General features: G+C 36.6%; 1 protein-coding gene across 3 annotated transcripts in view; it reads left to right on the top strand.

The window, feature by feature from the left end:
• The window catches only part of KIAA1328 (KIAA1328 ortholog), a 335,333-nt gene that overhangs the window by 280,865 nt on the left and 35,938 nt on the right, over positions 1 to 18,530 (top strand). For 2 of the 3 annotated variants that reach the window (XM_045777841.2, XM_045777840.2), the window contains one exon: positions 9,904 to 10,012. The exons of the other annotated variant lie outside the window; for it this stretch is intronic. In XM_045777841.2, coding sequence (XP_045633797.2) covers positions 9,904 to 10,012 — 109 coding nt within the window. The remainder of the gene's footprint in view (positions 1 to 9,903; positions 10,013 to 18,530) is intronic. 3 annotated transcript variants of the gene reach the window in all.

Raw genomic sequence — 18,530 nt, 5'->3', positions numbered from 1 at the left:
AGCCACTCAGGTGCCCCCTGTCTCTCTCTTCTTTTAAGGACAAAGGATCATATCAGATTAAAGGCCACCTATATGACCTCATTTAGCCTTAATAACATCTTTAAAGATCCTATCTCCAAATACAGTCACATTCTGAGGTGTACTGAAGTTTAGGACTTCAACACATGGATTTGGGCAGGGTGGGGGAGCACAGTTCAGTCCATAACAACTAATTTTTTCCCAGTCTTTATGCTTTTTATTTCTTTTTCTTATCTCATTATACTGCCTAGGACTTCTATTACAATGTAGAATAAAATGGTAAAAGTGAACTTCCATAAGGAGGTCCTGATCTCATAGGGAAAGCAGTCTACCACCATTTAGTATGATTTTAGCTGTAGTTTTTTTTTTTTTTTTTGTAAATGTTCTTTATCAGGTTAAGAAAGTTCCCTCCTCATTTTGCTGAGTCTTTATCATAGGTAAGTGTTAAATTTCATCAAGTCTTTTTTGTGTACCTATTGAGATGACCATGCATTTTCTTCTTTCTTCTGTTAATTTGATGAATTACACTGATTGGGAGATACTGGTGTGTAATACCTTTCTTTGGTAATGACCTGTCAGAGTTTGGTAACAGAGTTATGCTGTGTCATAAATAAATCAAGAGGATGTCAGCAAAAATGGCAGAGTAGAGACTCCCAGAGCCCTCCCCCCCCCCCCCCGGCTCCCCGAAATACTGAAAATACTGGCAAAACTGACAGAATCAGCCTTATGAGAACTCTGAAAGATAGTGAAAGATTAATAAAAAATCAAGCAAATGCTTAGCCAACAAAAAGTCCACTGAAACATGGTCGGAGAACTTAGTGGAATTTTAAGTTAGCCTTGTCCCATCCCCATCCGCAGCATGGCAGCATTCTTGAAGATGGCATCCTGAGTTCCAGGTATGAGCACCTGGTCCCAGAGGAAGCAGAATAGATCTTGCTCTCAAGGAATTGTGTTTGTCTCTTTTCACCTATTTCCTAAAGGATTGACACAGGATTTTTCTTTAAACATGACCTTTCTCGGGACAGAGAAGCAACTACATGTAGGACATTGCTTGCAAACATTAAAAACCAAATGAACACACCACTGCTGCCTGAAGTAAAAAAGTAATAGTTGAGACGAACAATAGAAACATCAAAGCCAACAAATTAGACAACCAAATATGAAATGGACAAATTCCTAAAAAACACATAAACTACCAAAACTGACTCAAGAAGGATAGGAAATCTGAATAGACCCAAACAAGTAAAGTGATTAAGTCAGCAATCAAAAACCTCCCAAAAAAGACAAGCCCAGGACTTGAAGCAGATGGCTTCACTGGTAAATTCCACCAAATATTTAAAGAAGTAACACGAATCCTTCTGGAACTCTTCCAAAAAAATAGAAGAAGAAACACGTCTTCACTCATTTCAGGCATTACTCTGATGCCAGAGCCAGACAAAGACATCACAGGAAAACTACACACCAATATCACCATGAATATAGATGAAAATCTCCTCAATAAAATACTAATAAAACTGAATGCAGCAGCATATTAAAAGAATTACATACAAAGTGGGATTTAGCCCAGGAATGCAAAGGTAGTTCAACATACAAAAACCAATGAGTGCAATATACCACATATCAATAGAATGAAGGGGAAGAACGCCTGGCTGACTTTGTCAGTAGAGCATGCAGCTCTTGATCTCAGGGTCATGAGTTCAAGACCCACATTGGGCGTGGAGCCTACTTTAAAAAAAAAAAAAAAAAGAATGATGGGGGAAAAGAACATCAACCTGACACACAAAAAAACATTTGACAAAATCCAACACTCTTTCATGATAAAAACAATCATGGTAATAAAGTGGTAATAGAAGGAAACTTCCTAACATGGTAAAGAGCGTATATGAAAAACCCACAGCTAACATCATATTCAGTTGTAAAAGACGGAAAGCTTACCCCCTGAGATCTGGAACAAGACAAGTATCCCTGCTTTTGCCACTTCTATTCAACCTTGTGCTGGAAGTTCTAGCCAGAGCAGTTAGAGAAGAAAAAGAAATAAAACATATCCACATTAGAAAGGAAAAAGTTAAACTGTTTAAGCAGACCATATGATTTTATATATAGAAAATCCTAGAGGATGCACAAAAATCTCTTAGAGCTAACAAATGAATTCAGCCAAGTGGCAGGATAAAATTCAATACTCAAAAATGCTTGCATTTCTATATACTAGTAATGAACTACTGAAAAGGAAATTTTAAAAATTTTCCATTTATAATAACATCAAACCCATAAAATACCTAGCAATAAATTTAACCAAGAGTTTAAGACTTGTACACTGAACAGTACAAAACATTGCTGAAACAAATCAAAGAAGACCTAAATAAGCAGAAAGACATTCTGTGTTCATGGATTTAAGGACTTAATATTGTTAAGATGTCAGTACTTCACCCCCTAAGTGATCTACAAATTGAATGCAGTCTCTGTCAAACTCCCAATATCACTTTTGCGGAAATGGAAAAACCAATTCCAGAATTCATGCACAATTACAAGTGTCCCCAAATAGTCAACATAATCTTGAAAAGGAGAAGCAACGTTGAAGTCAATCATACTTCCTATCTTCAAAATTTACTACAAAGCTTTAGTAATCAAAACTATACTGAGGTTATACCTATACCTGGCATGAGGTTAGATACAAATAAAGAGAGAGATCAACAGAATAGAATTGAGAATCCAGAAATAAACCCATACATCTCTGGCCAATTGATTTTCAACAGGGGTGCCAAGACAATTAAACAAACGGATAGTGTATTCAACAAATGGTGCTGGGACAACTGGATATCCACATGCAAAAAAATGAAGTTGGATTCTTCATTTATGTACCTCATGCCATACACAAAAATTAACTCAAAATTAATCAAAGAGCTAACAATAAGAATGAAAACTATAAAACTCTTAAGTAAAAACATCAGTGTAAATCTTCATGTTCATATATTAGACAGTGGCCTCTTGGATATGACACCAAGAGCACAAGCAACCAAAGAAAAAATAGGTAAATTGGACTTAATGAAAAAATTTTTTGTGTCAAAGAACACTATCTATAGAATGTAAAGGTGCTCCACAAAATGGGATAAAAATTTGCACATCCTGTATCTCCAATGGGTCTAGTATCCGGGATATATAAGGAACTTTTACAACTCAATAACAAAGACAAACAACTCAATTAAAACCCGGGCAAGGGGCTTGAACAGATATTTCTCTTAAGAAGATATTCAAATGGCTAATAAGCATATGAAAAAATGTGCAACATCACTAATTATTAGGGAAATCCAAATCAAAACCACAGTGAGACACTGCTCCACACCCACATGATTATTATAATTTAAAAAATGGAAAATAACAAGGTGGTGAGGATGTCTAGAAATCAGAACCCTCATACATTGTCGGTGGGAATTTAAAATAATAGAGCCACTATGGAAAACGGTTTGGTAATTCTTCAGTAAGTTAAACATAGAATTACCATATGACCCATCAATTGTACTCAGAAGTGTATATACAAAATAATTGACAACAGGTGTTTAAACAAATTTTGTATGCAAATATTCATAGCAGCTCTATTCACAATACCCAAAAGGTGGGAATGACCAAAATGCCCATCAACAGATGAATGGATAAACAAAATGCAGTATATCCATACAATGGAATATAATTTAGCCATAAGAAGGAAGGAAGTTCTGATATGTGCTACAGCATAAATGAACTTTGAAAGCATTATGCTGGGGCACATGGGTGGCTCAGTCAGTTAATGTCTGACTCTTGATCTCAGGATCCTGATCTCAAGCCCCACCTTGGACTCCTGCTGGGATGGAGTCTACTTAAAATTAAAACAGAAAAGAAAAAATTATGGTAATTGAAAGAAGCAAGACACAAAAGGCCACATGTTGTATGATTCTATTCATATGAAATATCCAGAATAGACAAAGCAGATTTATGGTCACCAGGGACTTAGGAGGGGAAAATGGAGAATGACTGCTTAATTGTTACAGGGTTTTTGTCTGAAGTGATGAAAAAGGTCTGGAACTAGATAGTGTGATGGTTGCACAACATTGTGAATGTACCTAATACCAACAAATCGTACTCATTAAAATGGTTAAAATGGTAAATGTGTATTTTACCACAATTTTTAAAAAATAAGTGGGGTAGTATTTTTTCTCTCCTCTGTTTTCTGAAAGAGTTCATGTAAGATTGGTATTATTTCTTCCTTAACATGTTTTATAGAATCCGCCATTGAAACATCTGGCTTGGAGTTGTTGCTTTTGTTGTTAGTGTTGATAGTGATGGTATGTGTGTGGGTGGGTTTTCTTATTTTGGATTTTATTTTTTTTTAACAGATACCGGACTATTCATATTTGTCATTTCCTTTTGTGTTCAGTTTTGCTAAATTTTGCTTTTCATGTGATTTGCTCATTTCATCCAAGTTGTTGACTTTATTGGCGTAAAATTGTTCATAACCTGCCTTTTCTTTAATGGCCTTAATATCTGTAGTGATATCCCTCTTTCATTCCTGATACTGGTAATTTTTAATTTTCTCTCTTGATCAGCTTTGCGAGGGGATAATCAATTTTACTGTTTTTTTTTTTAAGAAAAAAACCCAGCCTTTTCTTTTTGTTGATTTTTGTCTATTATGTGCTTGTTTTCTATTCCATTGATTCTTGTTCTCATTTTTATTATTTACCTTGTACTAATTTGGGTTTAATTAGCTCTTTTTTCCCTAGCTTCTTAAATTGAAAACTGAGATCAATGATTTTAAATCTTTCTTCTTTTCTAATATAAGTATGTAAAGCCATAAGTTTCTCTCTAAGCATTGCTTTAGCTGCCTCCCACAAATTATGATAGAATGTGTTTTCATTTTCATTCTTATGTTAGCAAGACTAAAGCACCAGGAATGCTTGTCTGCTGATCAGAGTGTATATTTATACAACCACTTTGGAAAACAGTTTTGCATTATTTATTGAAGATAAAGAACAAATACCCCATATCCAAGAGATTCCATTTCTAAGTATATATACTAAAGAGAATCTCATACACACAATAATTAACTTTCAAATATGTTCATAGCAGCTATATTTAGTTGGGTAGGCTAAACTGTGGGTAACAAATAGAAAAAAATATCAACGGCTTAAGGAGCAAGAAGTTTCTTCCAAGATCACCTTGAGTATTACAATAACACAGAGGTTAGTAAACTTTGTTCATGGCCAAATCTGGCCCGCTACTTGTTTTCATAAATAAAGTTTTATTAGAATACAGTGATTTCCATTTTTTATGTATTGTCTGTAGATGCTTTCATGCTACAACCACAGAGTTGAACAGCTGCAACGGAAGTTCGGTGGCCCACAAAGCCTAGTATATTTACTAAGTGGCCCTATATAGGAAGCTGTTGGCCGTTATAACAGGTCAGCAAGAAGGAGGAAGGTATAGAGTACATGTGGAAGGTTTTTATAGGATAGGTCTGAAATGGCACATATAACATCCACTAGTTTTCCACTCGACCACACATAATTATCAGGGGGATTGGGAAATATAATCTAGCCGGTGCTCCAGACAAAGGGAATTTTGGTGAATAACTGGCAGCCTCTGCCACAGCAAGTGTTCTTCATAATAGCCCCAAACCAGAAATACTCTAAATATCCATCAATAGAATGGATAGAAAATCATAAATGCATCCAGTGGGATCCTATGTAGCAAAGAAAACAACCTGTAGCTACATAAATCATCAACACAGATAAATCTCATGGACATAATATTGAGCAAAAGAAGTCTTCAAAAGAATATTTATAGTATATTTCTATTTTTATAAAGTGCAAAAGCAGCAAAACTAAGTCACAGTTTTGGGATGCATTCATAAATGGTAGAACTATAAAGAATAGAAAGGGAATGGTTATGAGAATAGTAGCTGGTTCCTGGAGGTAAGAAGAGGCTGTGATCAGGGATGGACTTGATGCTTCCAAAGGGCATTGCTGCCACTACTTCATTTCTTGATCTGCAAAAGTGTTATACTGGTATTTTCTTTATCACTTATTCTTTAAACTGCATGTATAATGTAACTGAATGCCTTTAAAATGCGAAATAAAACAAAGGGCCCAGAAACAGAGTTTTCCTAAACGTTGAACTCTAAGAAGTTATGTTGTCATGAGATGTTGACTGATGGATGGGCAGACATAGACCCAGGTCTATGTAAACAGGATATGCTCCATTATGTTCAGTTTCATCTTTGTATGCAAAAATATATGTATGTGTATATTTACATAAATATATGCAAACATATTTATACAACCTATCACCCTAATGGATAATATTCTTATCAGCACTTTTATTTTTACTTATTTATTTTTTAAAAATTTATTTATTTCAGAGAGAGAGTGCATGAGCAGGGGAAGGGGGGATAGGAGGAGAGGGAGAGAGAGAGAATCTTGAGCACACTCCCCACTGAGCAGGGAGCCTGACACCACCCACAACCCTGAGATCATTAGCTGAGCTGAAACCAAGAGTCAGACGCTGAACCAACTGAGCCACCCAGGCACCACATGCACTTTTATTTTTAAAATGCGTATGTTGTCTTTGTGTGTGTGTGTAAATAGATATGTAGTTTTATGAATATGCATAACTGTATGTAATTGTTGGTATACTTAATATGAAATCAAATTTTGTAGAAGGAATGAGTATAATTAAAAGCTGATACATAGCTTTCCAGAAACTTAATAAGGAATAGCACTTAAAGAATTAAGAAAAAGGAATGAACTTGTCCTATGTCTTAGACCAATCATTCTAAACGTTTTGGGGGGTCTCGTACCTTTTTAGAATTTGATGAAAGCTATGGCCCCTTTCCTTAAAGAGTGAATGGGAACGTATACATACATCATTGTGCCTGCAATGTTGAGGGAGTCACACATTCATGAAGTATATCCATGGATTCCATAGGAGTCCCTGGACCCTCTGATAAAATTCCTTCTTTAGATTGTCCCTATCAAATGTCAGTTATCTCAGCTAGACTTTTAATAGAAGTATCAAAACAGAATAAATAAGACTAATGTTCAGGTCTTCTGTAATAGTGATTGCAGAGATAATTATGTTCTTTCACTCCCAGGCATTTCTTCTTCCCTCACCTTACCCACAAACCCCTCTCAGTTGTTTCTCCTCCTGTTTGCACATTTTAATTTCCCCTCACACCACCCAGGACTCTACCCAGACAGTTGTAGTAGTAGTGAGCTGCTTTACCTGCCTCCGTTCTCTCTGTCCCACTCTATCCCAAGTTCTGCCACAGAAGCAATCTCTCCAACGACCAGTTCAGGTTTCTTTCTGTAATTGTGTTCGTTGCTGCTGTGCTTTATTTTTGAGGCCAACTAGCACAATGTTTAAGATTAGTTTGCAATACAAAGTCAAAACCCAGCCTTGTTCTTACTAGCTATGTGATATTGGACATGCTGCTTGACCTTTCACAGTTTCCACTTCCTTATCTATAAAATGAGGACAATAATATAAGTTAAGGACTGTTGGAAGGAATAATGAGATAATGCATGTAAAGTGATTTAAAGTAATTAGCAAGGTATGAGGACATAATGATGCTCAATAAATATTTCCTGAATACATTAAATTAAATACAAAAAACCTCAAGGTTTTTAATTTAATGCTTTTGCTAATTCCATGCTCCTTATTCCTTCCTATCAAAATACCACCTCCTGCATCAAATCTTCCTTAATCCTACAGCCATACGTCATCTCTCCCACTTCTTAATTCCTCAGACTTTTTGTACTGTTTATTATGGGGGAGTAGCCTAATGGTAAAACTCGGGAATCAGATTATCTGGACATGAGTATTGGCCCCATCACTTACTAGCTTTATGGCTTGGGCAGGCCATGTAAATCCCCTATGGCTTATTTTGTCTATCTGTAAATGAGTTGTAAAAATATTATCTATTGCAAAGGGTTTTCATGAGGATAAATATAACTAATTTCTAGAAATAGCAAAATTAGAGAGAGCTAGAGGAGGGATAGGAACAAAACAGACAGAGATGGGGCTGGCCACAAATGGGCATGAGGGAACTTTGAAGAGTGAGGAAATATTCTAAAACCAGATTGTAAAAAGAAATAAGTCAATCCCATGATAATTTTTTTAAATTATTTATTTGAGAGAGAGAGCATGCACATGGGGGCAGGGGCAGAGGGTGAGGGAAAGGATTGCAAGCAGACTCCTCGCTGAGCACAGAGCCCTATGCAAGGCTCGATCTCACAACCCTGAGATTGTGACCTGAGCAGAAACCAAGAGTCTGACGCTCAACTGACTGAGCCACCCCGGTGCCTCATCCATGACAAATATGTTTAAAACTGGGTTGTGTCCATGCTTTCATAAGCTGTATAAATTTACTACTATTTCTCAAACTGTATGCTTAAGATGGTTAAATTTTATGGTATTCAAATTGCAATGAAGCTGTTTTATAAAAAGATAAATGGTGTATGGCAGAGGCCTAGAACAGTACCAGGCACATACTGAGCATAGTGTATCTGTTAGCCGTTGTCACCTTATACTGCTTGGGTTATTTATGATTCTTTACCAGATTGCTCAGAGTATCTCATGTTCTTACTCTCCCATCTTCTTTACCCTCCCCTAAACTAACTCTGAGCTTAATCCTGGCACCAGTCCTTCCCATCCTTAGGTACTTGGTAAATATTTACTGACAGACTGATGCACTGTAGGTACTGATGGGGTTTCTGTCTAGTATGAAAATATCCTGGTTTAGGTTCAGGGTCCCACAGGTTTGTGTAGACGAAGAGGACTGAGAGAACAGTCAGTATTGAGTGTAGCTTTTAAATACCAAGGATCATGGTGACTATTTTGATGCTAATCTCTGTACATAGGAGACTCTTGCTTTCTCTGGGCCTGATTTTCTCTGGTAACACGGAAAAAGGGTGCCATTCCCAGAATTAGAATACTGTATTCTTGGCATTTGAGGGTCTGGTATTCCCAACACACCAAAGCTGTCTTCATGTTATTTGAATAGTTACACTTTCGTCAAAGAGTAAATTTTCCCAAATCATTTCTTTAACCAGCCTGGGCAATAATTTCGGAGGAACCAGAAGAAAATTGTGGCTGAGATTCTTACGGTCTTCTAAGAAAAAGACAGGGATGTTTTGTGTTGTTTGGAAAATAATATTAAGAAGGAAAAGGAGAAGGAGTAGATTAGATTATTGTTATTAGAAACAATAACAATAATTAGAAAACAAACAAAAACAAAAAATCTTTCTGTCCATGCCATCTTGTTTAGTACTCCAGAGGGGAAAAATAATTATTACGTGAACATTGCTTGTCAGAAAGGAACAGAGAACAAATCAGCCCTGGAATGGTTAGGTGAGCACCTCTTCCAGTCAGACACTTGTTTCGGCCCAGTGTGCCGTTCTTGGAAAGAAACATTCAAGACATATGTCTGCCTTGAAAGTTTAAGGAGTAAGAGCAATTTAACTGGGGGGTTTGGAGGTACAAAGTGCTGGACTCAAAGAGCAGAAAGATCTTTTCTTAGAATGGTTAAAGGGAATAAAATTAAATCTTGGGTATTTTCACAGTAAACTCGAATCAGCAGGAAGATGACAGGCCGTCAGGTTTAAAAACAAAATCACTAGCCAGTCTGTTATTGCACAGAGGTACTTTTTTTAAACAAGATACTGTGGATCTCTAATGTTTACAAAATCAAAACAACCCACTGAGTTTTCCATCTGCCATTGTTTCATTTCAGAGGGAAAAAAAATAGCTTACTTTTAAAGCTTAGGGATTTTGGAATGTCTAATATATTGCTCAGAATGGACTTTTCCATTTCCTTTTATTGAATGCCCAAATTAATTCCTTTTATCATTCATACAGGAACAGTGGCAGGAGTTAGAAAAGATGCGTCCACATCTCCAATGACAACAGGAAGCCAAAAGGAACTTGTAATCGCAAACTCATCTGCACTGCAGCCTGAGGCTTCCCGGTAAGCCTCAGGGACTCTGGTTTAACATACTTTAGATGAGAGCCTTTGGGGGGCAGGGAGTCATTTAATAAGGAGTGGAAAAGTCTTGACAGTTCTTAATAGCTGTTACTCAAGAGAGGGACCTTATTTGGAAGCGTCTAGATTTGGCCAGGTTGATCTTACGGAGCCCTTTCCTTTACACATGCCCCGCCTTAACTGAAACTGGTAATTGGCAAGGATTTCCAGAGAAACACAAAGCTAATCCTGTCTTTCATCAGAAAATGCGCTTAGCAGCAGGCCTTTCCCAATTTGTCATAGAATTGTTATACACTTGGACTTTAAGTTTAACTAACTGAAGTAATTGATACTGAAAATTATAGTGGGCTTTGTTTTTAAAGAACTGTCAACATTTACTGATACCAGAGACATCTGAAGAGTTAAGAATGTGATCAGGCTTTTCTGAAGTCAGGAAAAGAAATACATCATTAAAATTTTTTCCCATCCAATAAGCCACCCCCTATTATGCATTTAAGGCTGAATATATAAACAGCAACACCAAATGGGCTTAGTTTCGGCTTCCTTAGGAATGTGATTGTAAATTCCCAGCATTTTATCAGATGAATGTAGATTTTAAGACTTAATTTTAATTATAGAGACCTTTTGCAAAATAATTCTAACACAGAGGACAATAATGACTGCCATCTATTAGGCACCACCCTTTGTATGGACTGTAAGTGGTACTACTATCATCCTCATTTCCAAGATTAGGAAACTAAGAGATTGAGTGACTTGCCTAAAGTCACATAGCTAGTAAGAGGTGGAACTAACGTTTCAGACTCCAAAGCCCATTATCTTAAAAACTGTAATAGTTGACAATGACAACCTCCTTATTTTGAAGGTGACCCACAATCAAAAGAAAATTTAACTAGTTTACCACATTCTTTGTCCATTACTCCTTTCTTTTATTTTTAATGCTGCCCTTATTAGCATTTTCCAAGTACCCACATTGAGCTGTCATTCTGAAATGTTGAGGGGGGCTCCCTCCTTGGACCACTCAGCATTGTGGCTGAATGCTTGTGCTCCAAGAGGATCCATCCCAGTCACCTTGAGGGCTTCCTCTGGAGAAGTTAAGGTAAAGAGGAGAAATGATCTGGATTTTCAATCTTGTGAATTTTCCTATTGAAGAGTAAAGTGAGATCTTTAACGCTACTTTAATGTGTTTTTGATGATTGCATTTCAGTTTAGAGAGAAGCATGAAAAAGAATAAAATGTTTCCCCAGTAAGAGTTTTGTAGAACATTCTCAGCACACATTTTGTGAGTGGACCATATCAACTTTGTACAGTTTTACAAGCCCAGGTTAAAATTGCTGTGAAGGCTCATATTTACGGACGTTAAAAAAGGGATTCTGTATCTGTTAGTTCTTAATACTGCAAATCAGCCAAATATAGATTCTCAGAGGTTTCATAAATAATGAGTACTTGGCTAAATAAAGCAATGTGTAACACACTGGATTTCATCCTTAGAAAGCGCATGATGGCATACTATAGGTCTGTTATACAAAGTGCAGAGTTGAAAAAAAAGATTCAGTACTATGAAAATCAGTTACCAGGAGGGCACAGTGGTTGCTTTCCAGATTTCAGAATCAGGATTATTTGAATTATTTTTATTTCAAAGTGTAGAAAAGGCATTTTTTTATAGACTGCCTTTCAGTTACATGCAAACTCTTAATGCTTAAGGCAAAACTTTGTTTATTCTTATCCCAACAAACCTTTGAAGGTACTGACAACAAGAGTAAAAGCCTACCCACCCTATATTCCAAGATTTTTCCAAACTTGCAAAAGAGGATGGGGGTGGGACAGATGCTGGTGGGAAACAGCTTTTCCTTTGTTCTCTGAAAAGCACTAACACCTAGAAGAGTCCTATATTGTCCCACGTGCAGGTGATAAAACCAGGCGTGGCAAAGTCATCTTTCTCATCACAATGTGGGTTGTTAATTGTTCTCTCTGCTGCCTGTCAATATAATGTGAAATTTTCATTCCCCATTCAAGATGGGAAAAGTTGTGGCTGAAAATGTTAACATTTGCATTTTTATTTGTTGATTTATTTAAAGGACAGCCTCTCCTGCAGCAATCCATCACTTGGTGACACCCCAAATATGAATAATGTATTGTAGACTTGCGGTTACAATGTGTAATAAGTGCTAGAGACAGTAAAGGAATGTTAACTATGTTGCAAATGTAATATTTATTGACTCATAAAGTTTATTGCTTTGGAGGTTCAATAATACTGACCATAGGACATTAATATCACTTATCCTGATTTTAGCTGGGCACCTTTATATGTAGAAATATTCATCTTTCTCATGCTAACAAAATAAATACGTAATTTACAGCGCAAGCAAAGAGGGCTTTATAGTTTTCTGTGCTGAGAGCTCTGGTGCTTCTTTCTCTTCATTCACTTCTGGCCTCCAGCGTTGATCACACACCCCTGAGCTGCCCAAGAGAGTAACCAGAGTGGTCATGTTGGCACAAGAGGGTGGTGCTACCGAACCATACAGCGCCATGCATTTCTGCTTGGCTGGAACAGGCAACACCTCCCAAACCCACTTCACCTGGGGCTTTTCTCCCTGTCATTCTGAACACCTGGTGGGTAGGTACACCTTCGATCAGAAAGTTGAACAAACACTTCTCCTGCTGTGACACTAGGTCAGAGTTGACAGATTCTGCTGCATCCTGTGGTTTCCAGGGTGAAACCAGAGCTGGTAGGTTACCAATTAATTTGTTAGGAGCACAACTGTTACTGATAATTAACCCTTTGGTACCTTCCAGGATTACGTATGTCCATTGCCAGCAGTAAAGATCATACAGGAAATATCTGACGCCCAAAGCGAAAGAAGTAATGTTAATTAGCAACCATCAGCTGTAATTGTCATCCCCATTAAGATGCAGAATTATGTATTTCTTCGTTATAAATAACCTTTCTAATTGTACGTGATGTATGCCAATTTAATCAAAAAGTATACTTGCAACAGACCGATATTTGCATTAATGTAGCTTTGGATTTTCAAATCTTTTATTTCAAATTTGGGGAGAAAAAGCATATTACAGCTGTATATCCTTTATATGTGTGTATCTATTTCTATCTGGGTATGGAGATCTAATACATTTTCTATTAAAATGAAGACAGGATCTTCTGGGATTGTTCAGTGAAACAGAAATCGTGTCACTTTTTAAAGTACCAGTGAAGTTTCTATCTCCCAGTCATATGACAGCTCAGTGGTAATTGTTCCAAACTGATAAACAGGCAAATACCAGGCCAGCAGCAGCAGAATTATGTTCTTGAGTCCCTGAAGTAAAATGTTACTACGGCTTCTTCTCTCTGTTGTCCCCTGATGCATAAGAGTTAAGGCTGGTATTCTTGCCCTGTGTGTGTGTGTGTGTGTGTGTGTGTGTGTGTGTGTGTGTGTGACAGAGAGATAGAGAGAGAGACAGAGAGATGTGAAGAAAGAAAAGCAGATCTCACCAAAGCATGCCCAATTACTGAATTTTGGGAACTGGAGCTATAGTTGGCCTTTTTCTAGGAAGTACTCCTCACTTCTGTACTCTAGGTTTTTTTTCAAAAAGGTTTTTTACCACAGGCTTTGCTTTTTTTTTTTTTTTTTTTTAAGATTATTTACCTATTTTAGAGAAGCATGCATGTGAATGCATGGTGGAGGGGCAGAGGGAGAGAATCCCAAGCAGACTCCACCCCCCAACGAGGGGCTTGATCTGTGACCCAAGCAGAAATCAAGAGTCAAACCCAGGAGCCCCCAGAGTTGAAAGTTTTTGTTTTCTTTTGTTTTATTTGTTTTTTATATATGTTGGAGAGGGGGGATTTTGTGGAGCTTGCTTTTTGTTGAAGGAGGTAAGAAAATATTTAAGTATGTATTTTCAAAGATGTAATAGCTTATTTGGGGGCTTTTAAAAAAATAGCTTAAAAAATAATTTGTTCGTTTTTTTAAGACTGTGGTCCTTTGCTGTCAAACTATATGCTTAATTATCATGAAAAATTTCTGTACGTTTACAGCTTGATGAGCTCTCCATAGTGCACTTGCTTGTGCACTGTAATGCTCGCAGACAACTATTTGTGCCCAGCTGATTTGAAGCTGGTGGAGACTTTCTGTCCGTTGAGGTTGAGACTGAAGGACCAGGCTCAGAATATTGGAAAACTGGGACCACATTACACATTACACAGGCTGGAAGGATCCAAGTACCCTGCAGTCTAGAACTTAAACTTCTCTCTGTCTTGAAAACTGTTTTTTTTCTATGTCTTTGGAAGAATGTCTGTCTATTCAGGTCCCCTGCCCATCTTTTATTCAGACTGGTTTTATTTTGTTGCTATTGAGTTGTAAGAATTCCTTATATATTTTGGATATTAACGTCTTGTCAGATATATAGTTTATAAATTTTTTCTTTCAGTTTATGGTCATTTCCTTTACAGTTTGATACAGTCCCATTTGTTTACTTTTGCTTTTGTTGCTTGCGCTTTTGGTATCATATCCAAAAAGTAATTTCAAAGGCCAGGGCCAAGGAACTTTTTTCCTATTTTCTTCTAGGAATTTTACAATTCCAGGTCTTATATTTAAGTCTTTAATCCATTCTCAAGGTTTCATTTATATCATGAAAGATAAGAGTCCAGTCTCATTGCTTTGCATGTGAATATCCAGCTTTCCCAGCACCATTTATTGGTGAGACTTCCCTTTCCCGATTGTATATTCTTGGCACCCTTGTTGAAAATTCATTGATCATCTATGCTTTGGTTTATTTCTGGATTCTTGATTATGTTCCATTGGCTTGTGTGTCTATTCTTATGGACAGTACCATACTGTTTTGATCACTATAGCTTTGTAATATAATTTGAAATCCAGAAGTGTGATGCCTCCAACATTGTTCTTTTTTCTCAAGATTTTAGCTATTTAGAGTCCTTGTGGTTCCATATGAATTTTGAGATTGTTTTTTCTATTTCTGTGAAAAATGCCTTTGGAATTTTGGTAGGAATTGCATTGAATCCATACATCACTTTGGGTAGTATGGATATTTTAACAATATTAATTCTTCCAATCCATGGAGATGGGATATCTTTCCATTTATTTGTGTCTTCTTCAATTATTTTCATCAATGTTTTATAGTTTTCAGTGTACAAATCTTTCATTGCCTTGATTAAATTTAGTCCCAAGTATTTTATTCTTTTTGATGCTATTATAATGGAATTTTTTCTTGATTTCCTTTTTGATTTAGATCATTGTTGGTGTAAAGAGACTCAACTGATTTTTGTACATTGATTTTGTATCCTGGAACTTTACTGAATTTGTTTATTAGTTCTGACAGGGTTTCTGTTGTTGTTTTGGGGCTGGAGTCTGTAAGGTCGTCTACATATAGAATCATATCATTTGCAGAGATAATTTTAGTTCTTCCTTAACTATTCGAATGGCTTTTATTTCTTTTTCTTGACTCATTGCTGTTGCTTGCACTTCTAGTACTTTGTGTAATAGAAGTGACAAGAGCAAGCCTCATTGCCCTGTACCAGATCACAGAGGAAACGCCTTCAATTTTTCCCCATTGATTATGATGTTAGCTGTGGCTTTTTATAAATGGCCTTTATTGTGCTGAGGAAATTTTCTTCTTTATTTTGTTAAGACTTTTTGTTGACTAGGGGGTTGAACTTTTCAAAGAAGACATACAAATTGCCAACAGATATATGAAAAGATGCTCAACATCATTGGGGGAAATGCACATCAAAACCACAATGAGATATTACCTCACACCTGTTAGGATGGCTATTTTCAAAAAGATAGAATATAACAAGTACATAATGGTGAGGATGTAGAGAAAAGGGAACCTTGTGCACCATTGGTAGAATGTAAATTGGCACAGCTATTGTGGAAAACAGTATGGAGCTTCCTCAAAAAATCAAAAATAGAACTACTATATGATCCAGCAATCCTTCTTCTGGGTATATACTTGAAGGAAATACAGCCAATACCACAAAGAGATATCTGTGCTCCCATGTTCATTGCAACATTTTTCACAGTAGCCAAGATATGGAAACAACCTAAATGTCCCATCAGTGGATGAATGGACTTTGGAATAGTATTCAGCCTTTAAAAAGGAGATCTGCCATTTGTGACAATATGGATTAACCTGGGGGACATTATACTAAATGAAGTAAACCAGACACAGAAATACTGCATGATCTCACTTATTTGTGGAACCTATAAAGTTTGAAGCATAGAAGCAGAGAGGAGAATGGTGGTGGCCAGGGGTGGGAAGGTGGAGGAAATGAGGAAATAGTGGTCAAAGGGAACAAAGTTGCAGTATGTAGGACAAATAGGTCTAGAAATCTAATGTACAGCAGGATGGCTACAGTTAATACTGTATTAAATATTGGAAATTTGCTAAAAGAATAGATTTGAAGTGTTCTTACAACACACACACACACACAATGTTAACTATATGAAGAGATGAATATGTTAGTTCGATTGTAGTAATAATTTTACTATGTATATGTATATCATTAATAATTTCCTAATATTGAATAACTCTTCCAAAAAATCGTGTTGTATACTTTAAATATATAAAATATTAATTTTTTTAAAGTGGGGTTTTTTATCTTTATTTTCCCCTTAAATAACTTGACATGAAAATCCAGTTGCTTCCAGCTCCAGATATGGTGATATAACCTTTAAAGTGCTTGAACTGGCATGTTGGTCATTTGCTGTTCTGTGAAGAGGGACAAACATTTCTGCATTTGTCCCTCTTCGTTCTTTGTGGGTCATAAACCAAGGCTTTAGTGCCTGGGCAGTTCAAGCATTGTTTAGTTTCTCATCTCAATTTGCCAGTAACCATTTAGATTACGTAGAAGGAAAAATCATGTAAATATGCTGTCCCTGGTTTAGAGGAGGTAGTTTGCACACCACACACAATCAGAGTAGCACTTACTGTAACCTTTCCATTTTGAGTATATTGTAAATAAAATAAAAACAAAGCCTAATGAAATGATGCACATAAAATGATGACAGTAAAAAGGTAATAGTCTGAAAACTTCAGGGAAGAATGTGTTGAATATGTAAAAGAAAACATGAAGTATAATGTGCCTCTCTGTCTTCCATCTTCAATCAGAAGGATGAAAAGCCCGGCCATTCAAAAGGGGTTTTGTTTAAATTGAGTTGATAATTTGAAATTCCCTGCCAGCAGGTGCATTACTGCCAAGAACAGTTGAACACATGGAAATTCTTATGTGTTTGATGAAAAGATGTTGCTTTTAATTAAGCCATGATATTGTGTTGTTACTGTAATTCCCACTGTTAAAAGCCATTAATATAATCCATTCCTCTGGCACACACTGTTATACAGTGTATAAGTTTAAAAAACAGAAACAAATAGGCTAGGTAGAAATAATAAAGAGACTGCATAATTCCAAGAAGTGAATTCAGCTTGAGGAAGCTTGTCAAGACATTCTTCCCCTAGAAAAAACATACCACATAGAGAAAATATACATTAAAATAGCTGATATTTACTAGTCACTTAGAATTCTGGTCCTGGCTTCAGGAATTCTAAGTTCTGGGTGTAAGGGTTATAAGAGCGCCTTCGTTTTTCACAGTTTTCTATATTTTCCAAATATTCTGCAGTGATTACTTACATAATTTTTAAAACAATACTTAAAAACAAAGGGCACATATTAATAGGAGGTAAACCCATTTCAAAATTTTTTACTCTACAATTCCAAGTACCTCCAAAAAGCCTAAGGTTCACCTTGGAACATATGACATAAATATGTTCTTTCTTTGTCGAGCCAGCAATAGGTGAGGATTATGCTTCCTTGGTGTGTCTTCTCCAGGGTACTGAACGCTGAAAAATGGTATGATTGGTGACATCTGTTCAGCATTGCCAGTTTCCGTTATCATTTCACAGTGTTTAGCCTCATGAACTGCTGTTTTAGAGTCGCTCATTTGGTCCAAGGTCACCAAATTCCCTGAACTTCAATGTTAAGAAACATTTGTTGAGTGTCACCTAGTGTTCTAGGCAGTTCAGTGCTTTTCTAAAATTCTTTTATATATGTTGCCTAACGTAATCCTCACAATCATGAGAAAGTAAAGCTCAATGAGGCAATTATAGAACAGCCAAGAGCCCAGGTGTAGTAATTAAAACACCTGGGTTTATAGGCCTAGGTTTGAATGCTAGCTATGTGGTTTTGAACAAATCATTTAATTTAATCTATAGAATGGGGATAATAATATCTCCTCATAGGCCTGTCACGATGATTAAGCAAGATAGTTTACATAAAGTACTTAGCACAGTCCCAGTATGTCGCTCAATAGTAGTTGTCATTGTAGAACTTCCCAAGATCACACAAGCAATAAGGAGCTAGGATTTGGACCCTGCTATTGTAATTCCAAACTCTCTGTGTGTTCCCTGACAAAAGGGTAAGAATAGGATTAGGTTCATCCCAGAAGTCGGCAACAGGGTTGTATTTTTTCATTTTCACCATGTAAACATGTTT

The sequence above is a fragment of the Ursus americanus genome, chromosome 19 (genome assembly GCF_024610735.1).
Source record: "Ursus americanus isolate L20-20 chromosome 19, mUrsAme1.1.p, whole genome shotgun sequence".
Lineage (NCBI taxonomy): Eukaryota > Metazoa > Chordata > Mammalia > Carnivora > Ursidae > Ursus > Ursus americanus.
Note: the sequence above shows the minus strand (reverse complement) of the source record. Positions and strands in the feature narration are given on the sequence as shown.